At 32.1% G+C, this 8,844-nt stretch overlaps 1 protein-coding gene across 1 annotated transcript; it reads left to right on the forward strand.

Annotated features, from left to right (window-relative positions):
* Nucleotides 1-4,975: 4,975 nt before the first annotated feature.
* LOC105039038 (uncharacterized) lies at nt 4,976-5,689 on the forward strand. The gene has a single exon (XM_010915010.4). It carries the CDS (start codon nt 5,075-5,077, stop codon nt 5,417-5,419), a length of 345 nt encoding a protein of 114 aa, XP_010913312.1. The 5' UTR covers nt 4,976-5,074; the 3' UTR covers nt 5,420-5,689.
* Nucleotides 5,690-8,844: the final 3,155 nt, after the last annotated feature.

An 8,844-nucleotide genomic window follows, 5' to 3' on the forward strand; every position in this document is an offset into this window, starting at 1 on the left:
CTTCCGTGAAGCATCTTTTGAAAGAAAAAGTTCATGAGGCCCCATGTCATAGTGACCAAAAGTCGAAGTAGATAATACCTCATGTATACGGGAAGCGCTTTTTGAAAGAAAAAGTTCATGAGGCCCCGTGCCATAGTGACCAAAAACTGAAGTAGATAATACCTCATGTATACAGGAGCGAAGACTGATCCATCCAAACTACGAGTCCTTGACCGCAACATTGGCCTTAGAGGAAAAGCTGATGTGCCTTCAACGAACAGTGGTGCACCTCCCGCAATCTTGCCTAAAGTTCTCCTTGACTGGAGGGCTATGTTGTAGTATAAGAGAGAGAGCTTAGTCCCATATTGGTTGTGAGTTAAAGGAGACTTTGATTTATATGGGTTAGGACTTTTCTCCCCTACAAGGCACCTTTTGAAGGGCAAAACCATGATACCCCATGCTATAGCGGCCAGATGCTGAAGCGGACAATATATCACATACACAGGAGCAAAGACCAACTTGCCCATAACCACAACAAGTCCTATTCATTGAATGTCAACCCTATACAAAACAAAATTTTGTGTTTAAATTGAGCCCAACTCATTGAACATTAACTCAAAAAATTGAACTGAATTTCTCAAATCAGTTTCAAGCAGTTCCGGTAGATGGTCAGTTTAGATTTGATTTCAATTTTAGAAAACTGGATTGAATTGTTCCGATTTCGAATATATCTTCAAATTGATCTGGCTCAACCCACCTACACCCCTAAAAATAATGGTCTATATAATGCTACAATAGTCCTTGTAATAATTTTGGAGCTTATTTGTTGGAAATTTGATGGTTATTGTTTGATAATAAATTTATTATAGGAGCTATTATATTATTGCTTACTTTAACAATTTTTATTTAAGTTTTAAAATTTAAATCTTTTATTTGCTAAAAAGTTATTTTTATATAATATGCCGTATGCTGTAGCCTGCACATATGTTATTGTTTCTATATTATATGTCAATCGGTTCTTCACTACGGCATAGTTGTTGTTGCCGTCGAGAGTTGATCTTGCTCAGGCTAATGAGCTGGAATCGACGATGAAAGGTAGATGGAATAACATAAGGATTTTGGAAGCCAGCTAAAGATCTTGAAGCAGTCGAAGATGGTCAAATCCATGCTCCAACCTCCATAAGTATCTTGAAATTATCACAAGCAAAAGAAGTGCACTTATCGGGGTTTTTCGGTGGGGATCTTCCAATGTCTAAATCAATCTATCTTAGTGAAACAAAGAGTAGGAGGTTCTTAAAGAGATAATAGAAGAAAGAGAAGAGGGATATCAAGAAGGCAATAAAAGCCGATGGAAAATCAGAATCTGCGTGGGAGGAAGAGAGCTTCATAAGTTTAGGAGAGATTTAGTCCCTTTAGGACGTTGCTCAACCTAGAACAAGGAGAGGCTGTCGAGTGGATTTCCACGGGCAGAGATTGTCAGGATATATGGATAAGAAACTCGCACTACAAGAAAATAGTCAATCAGCAATAAAATAATTTGTTACGAATCATAATTTATTGCGAATAACCACATAAGACAAAAAAATAAAAGGTTATTCATGAAATATTATTTAAATAATAATTTTGATAACAAAATTTATTTTATTACTAATTTTTGTCATAAATTTATGGCACCAAATTCTTCCACTCGAACTTTTTGGTCGAAAACTTTTGATGGAAAACTTTTGATAATCATTTATGATATTTTTGTAACAAAAAATTATGGTCATAAATATCATAAATTTTAGTGATGATATATTTCTGTTATGAATTGATTATTAATTTTGACGACGATGTTAGAATCGTTTCCAAATATATATTTATGGATATATAAAATTAATAAATAATAATAATTTTTTTAATAAATTTAATTCATCACTAATATTTTTTATATTTGACATCAAAATTATATTTCGTCACAAATAGATCATTATTTTTTGATGAGGTTGATATTTCATCATTGAATATTTATTTATTGATGATATATACAATTTTATCACATAATATAAATTATTTAGTAAACAAATAATATTTCATTATATATTTTTTAATATACAAATTTACAACATAAATTTTTTGTTACCAATTATCTATCATAATTAAACATATTTTTCTTAACAGCATATATAGTTTTATTGTAAAATACTAATTATTTAATGATGAAGTAGATTTTATCACCTATATATCATTATATAGCTTTTGTGATGGAATAGCTTTTGTTACAAATTATTTATATAATTTACGACGATTGTATTTCATCATTAAATATATTTTTATTGATAATATATATAATTTTATTATAAAATATTAACTATTTAATAATAAAATAGATATTGTCATCCATATATTGTTTTATAACTAATATTTTTTTTATACTAATTATTTATGATTTATTTTCATCATTACAGATTAGAAATGAATCAACCATGTAACTAAGTAATATTTTAAGACATAATTATAAAACTTGCATAGAGATCGATTTATAAAAATAATTAATTATTAAAAATAAAATATCATAATATATTTGAAATAAGTATATTTTATAATATAAATATATTTTAAATAAGTATAATAAAGTATTATTCTATATTATTAGCTAATATTATCATAATGGTTAAGTAGTAGGTTATAAAATAGGAGGTCTTAAGTTCGAATCTTTGTATAGGTATATATATAAAAAAATAATTATTCTCTATATTTAAAATTATAAGCACATGTTTATATTTGCAGACACACTGATTTTGAGTGACCAAATTTCATAGTCATTATTTTATAATAAAAAAATTTCATCACCAAAATATTTTGTGATCAAAATGCTTTCATCATGAAAAAAATATTTTCATAGCAAAAAATAATACATGTGACCTTTAGAACTAATTTTTTGCGACAAAATAAATATTCAGGCAATGTTGTTTGCTTACTGTTAGTGATGAATTATTTTATCAGAAATTATACATATATTTGGGATAAAATTTATTTTGCCTTAAAATATTCAATATTTTGTAATGAAGTACTATTTTCATTGTTAATGACTTTTAGCGATGGGATATTGGCTACGAACCTAGTGACAAAAATTTTTTTATCGCCAAATATTTTAGACGATGAAATTTATTTTTTATTGATAAATTTTTTTATGGCTAAACATATAAATTCTTATGGTGTTGATAGATCAAAGATTTCTCCAAAGACAAAGTCAGACTTCAAAGAGCTTCTAAAAATTTGTGGATACTTGGAAAGACTTAGGCTTTGGAAAACTTCAAAAGGACTTAAGAAGTCTAATTTGGAGCGCCCCTAGAGAAGAGTTTATATAGGTGAGGGCCGTAAATCTATTGCACTAAGAACATGCAAGAGCAATTGGATGATACCCGTTTGCACGTCCGAGAGTTTACTGTGATTCAATAAGATATAGATCTTATGGTTAAATAGGCTGCTTCACTGTTGTAGGCTAGCTGCCATCAAATGGAAGAAGATTTGAATTTTTTTACACATCTGCGGGATGGCTACATACTTGAAACTAGTTGGCTAAGATGAAAAGCTTCGTGGCTGGTCCATATCAGAGTCCGATTGATCGATAGTGCCACACCATGCGGGTCAAATCCTTGGTGTACATTGGTCACTGTACTAACCAGCTTTTATTCATAAATAATCTCAATCTAGGTAAAATTAAATTACATAAATAATTACTGATGTAAATATTATAATAATTAGTAATACTTTGCCGGCTGGCGGTAACTAGCTAGTTTACATCTCTTCCCACTTGGGAGAGGTGCAAGACTTGAACCATCTGATGTTATTCCCATCATAATGGCAAAACTAATAATAATGTTATACAAAGACAACTAGTTCTAACAGGATTATACGTTTAAATTTTGATACAAAGTAAAGTTTGTATCCACACATATGCACCGTATCATAGCCCATAAAATAAAAATTCTGTTCCTTACTTTGCTCAGGAGCTAGATGGGTTTGAGTTAACTAGTTAACAGCATGTGATGGCAAAGCTCAAACTACATCGAAATCCCGTAAAGAATAGCCGCTCTCTTTTATCATTAGTTATCATCATCAACCAATATTTTAGAATATAATAATGATTGTTACTTTTGGTTATAATGAAAGCTAATGGAATAATCATGCCAATATTTGTTTGAATCATTGGTAGTTGAATTAAAAAAAAAAAAAAAAAAGGCTGACATTGTGAGAATCCTCAAAAGAAATCCACAAAATGTGGTGTGTAATACTCCAAGTTTGCGACTTTTATCTTGAAAAAAAATGTTCAAAACAAATTTCAACTTAAAAACATTAGTTGCCCAAAGGATGGTTATATTTGCATTTTTCCCCAACTCCATGCTGTTCTGATCGTCTGATACTCCCAAGATATCAGCCCAGATTTCCTTAGTGGAAACATGGGAGTTTGGGTTGAAAAACCGTTCCAGATGGTCATAGAGATATATGGACAGAATCTTTCTAGTCAACATGACGTCTTCTAAGCCCAGGTGGAGACTATTGGATGAGGACGGCATCGCATTCTCTCTTTGAATGATTGGTGGTCCATTTATGACATGTGGTCGGCCCCTAAAATCCCCAAGAAAGTATATAGAACCCTATACTTTATCCCCAATACCACTCCTTCAGCAAAGACTGGAATTTTCCCTACAATGACACAATACAGCATGCTTCTCTGTTGAAAAAAACAAAAACAATGTTCCAGATGCTCATGAGTATATATATGGAGACATCTTCTAGGGTCACCGATTACTTTTTAGCATCATAATTGGTGTTATATGGTACTGTGGGACCAGGAAGAGTTCCACCAAGCATCATTGGTGCAGGTGGAGACTATTGGATTAGGGGACCATCTTGGTTAGTTGGTGGTCCATTAATGTATTTTGGTCGGCCACTGAAATCCCCAGGAGAAAGTATACAGGTTCCTCTACTTAATCCCCAATGCCACTCGTTGTCCAGCATAGTTTAGGGACTCAAATACCACAGCAGGTCTAACATTGCTTGCTTCTTCCAGAAATAGAAGGAGAAGGAACAACAAGTACACCAGTTAGAGATGGTCAGGTTCGCAGAAGCCATTGATGGTGGGAGCAGCGGCAGCGATGCTGTTTTCCAATTTCGTGCAAGTTTCTTATTGTTTTGCATGGTTGCGGCATCCATCGTCTTTATAACCTTGGCCATCTTTGCATGCGGTGATGATGACGAGAAGAGTCGCTCTGGCAAAAGACGTAGCAAAGGAGGTGGGACCAACCCTGCCGTCTGCACCACCGGCTACGTTGGTGCTGATGGTGGAGGTGATGGCAATAATGATGGTGGCGGTGGAGGCGGATGCGGCAGCGGTGGTGGAGGTGGTGGTGGAGGCGGATGTGGTGGAGGTGGTTGTGGACATCATGGGGGCTAGGAATCCAACGGTCAATGCAGCAGGGAACTGAGTAGAGTATATGGGAGTGAGAGGCTAGGCTGAAGCAGGTGTGTCGAAGTACTGTTCTTCGGTTTACACACAGTATCCGAATAATTGGGTCATTGGTTGTATGGCGGCTAATGTCTGAGAAAAAGTTTCGAAGGATTTATTAGTTTTCCCTCTCTACAGTTTCTTATCATTTGGCATTGATGAGGATGACTTGCAATATTGATTGGATTGGGTCAATATAAATCCAACTTTCTATAGTAATCTTGCAATTAATATTTAAATATACTTTTAATATCAAATTTATCATATGGGTTGAGATTTCTATATCCTGAAAATATCAGTGGAGATTTTAAAAAACCTTAGTTTTCTCCAAAGTTTCCTACTTGGAATTTTGATCGAGATAAATAAAGTTCTTGATTCATCTTAACCTCAACAATGACATTTTGTGTTCATAGGTTGCTGAGATGCACAAGTCTAGCTTCTCAATACTAAATGTCAAATGCCAAATCCATGTCAAATATTTGGGCCATGTAATTCAAAATAAAATCTCCATGTACTTTACAAATATAGTTCATTTTTTTTCTAAATAAGCATTATTATCACAAACAATAATGGATAAAAACTCATTTTTGCGTTGAAGATGGAAAGCCTCTGGATGAGGGATGCCATCTAGAGTGATAGAATTTGTTGAGTGCAATATAACTCGAAAGTTGCTGAGACAATCCTTGCAAGTTGGAAATATACGCATATTGGGCTAATTTTGACAATCTGAAGAACCATGACAATCTAGTTTAGATGTTAAAATGGTAGGCAAATGAAATATAGTAAGCAATACTTAGTGTTCTAATTTCAAAATTTTTGACAAATTGCAAGTACGACATCAAGAATATGATATGCAACAAATAGTCTCCAGTTGCAGCCTCTAATGTTTAGAAGCAAAATGACTTGAAGACAGTGTTGCAGTAGAGAAGATTTGTTGTGCAACTTCCTTTAATATAATAAACATGCTTTCTACTTTATCTTCTAGATTTATAGCATAACAAGATATTGATGCCTATGCAAAAATTAAAGTTCTTTTGCGGGAAAAAAATCAAGGCCTAGAAAATCTATTGTGAAAAATGATATAGAAGACCCAGCTTCTAATAGTATGTGCAAATTGCCCTTTTTGAAATAAATGTATTAGAAGATAGATTTTGACAACACAATACAGGATGCTCAAAACTTCATAAGAATAACCATGTCAATCTTATGGAGAGATTTTGTGGTTCCGAACAACTTTATTTATCTTAATTGTGATACCATATCAAAAATGAGATAGATATATATATATATATATATATATATATATATATTCCGAACAACTTTATTTATCTTAATTGTGATACCATATCAAAAATGAGATATATATATATATATATATATATATATATATATATATATATATATATATATATATATATATATATATATATATATCTTCAGACAGAGTACATCAATAGATATAGATGACCGTTATTTTGATTAACAAACCAATATAGAGTTGAGAAATTAATTAAGATACTCAAAAATTAATTTCAACAAGAATATGAGGAAAAGAATGGAATAAAAACTTAGCAACAAAAAATGTAAAAACAGTGTCATCAGGAAGAATTCCTTGCAGGATCTCTTAAAATGCAATCATCCACCCTGTACTTAACAGGAAAAAGAAGTAAAAAATTTCCCCATTAGAAGACAATCTATGTTTGATATAATTTTTCTTAGGAGAAGATAAAAAGTATATATATATTGGAGTCACTAAGTGGGGCCTATTGGTAGATGACCAAGTTGCCACTGATCAAGAAAATAGAAGTTGTAGTACTGCTGCTACGTGAGATTTAAGGTGGTAGGCATGCAAATGTAGCTAGGCTTACATTGCTCAATGCAGAAGTGAGTGTACTGGTGAGAAAAGCTTGGGCTGGCAGAATAAATCAATATCCAGGCAGATAACAGATAAACACGTAAGTCTCAAGATCATCATTTTTAGAGCATATTTTATATACCAAATTCGAGGAGTCAATGCTAAGACCAAGGTCATCTGGAAAAGCAAGAACAGGTGGAACATCCGATCATAACGAGGACAAAAATGTGACATAGATAATTCTGAAAGTCCATGACAATACCATGCACATTTTATAAAGCTAATTATAGGAGTCCATGCCATATACCATGGTCACCAAGAAAACGAAACTACAAGAATGGAGACAATATCCTGTTGCGATCAAGAGGTCGGATGGTTGGGTTTGCATCCACACCCGCATACATGAGGTATTATCCATTTTAGCTTTGACCATATCACGCTTCCGATCCAAGATCGCGAGCCGAAGTTCGTGACAACCGTTGCATACTTATGAAGAACTTTCTCCAAAAGCATACAAGACATTTTATCACGATATTAATGCATCACAGTGAAATAAAATTCAAATAATTTATGATTCAACTTTATTTTAATTAACTAAATCAAATATTTTACAAAATAAAATTTCATAGTCTTGCAATCAAATCTCAATAAATCTTAATTTAAAATAAAATATCAAAGTCTTCCTCTAATTCACTCTCCTATGTTGAATCTCCGAATCAAGCTAGATATCTGAATTTGTAAAAAAAATAATAAAAACTCATCATGAGCTAAATAACTCAGTAAATAATATACACTTTAACTAGATAAAATCAGCAATAACAATATACAGAAAAACAAACATACATGATGCATCAGTTTAAACATAAAACACTAATCAAAATAAGATCATTCAAATTTAGTCTTTCAAAATTTATTTTCAAATTCAATTCCGTTCATAAATCAATTTCTTTCAAAGCAACATACAAATCTCGATAGCCATGAACTAAATAAAGCATTACCATATAACCCCTAATGGCAGGGTATCAAAGTACCAATACACAACCTCCACTGATAAAGTATCGAAATACTAGCATATAATTTTCACTGACAGAGTATTAAAATACCAGCATATAACCTCCACTGACAGGGTATCAAAATACCAACATATAATCTCACTGACAGGGTTTGAAATTTAGTCAGGTTGCGAGTCAAATCCATCTCAATTCAAAACACTTTTTCATATTCCAATTCCAAAAGTTCATAAACCAAACAATATCAAAATCAAACGATATAATCGATATCAAAATCAATACGATCAATCACAAATCATTTGATATATCGAAAAAAAAAAAGATATATTCAGTAATGCAAAATAAATACGATAAATTTATAAATTATGAATAATTTAATATAAAAAATATTTTATAATTTACTGATGAATTTAGAAAAAGAGAAATGTTACTTACCTCACAAATATTCCAATAATTCCATAAATTCCTTTCAAAATCTTCAATTCATAGATCCAATCGCAATATCCCAC

Source organism: Elaeis guineensis, chromosome 1 (genome assembly GCF_000442705.2).
Source record: "Elaeis guineensis isolate ETL-2024a chromosome 1, EG11, whole genome shotgun sequence".
Lineage (NCBI taxonomy): Eukaryota > Viridiplantae > Streptophyta > Magnoliopsida > Arecales > Arecaceae > Elaeis > Elaeis guineensis.

Coding starts and splice junctions, on each gene's coding strand:
- LOC105039038 (XM_010915010.4), top strand. CDS start 5,075: ATGGTCAGGTTCGCAGAAGCCATTGATGGTGGGAGCAGCGGCAGCGAT.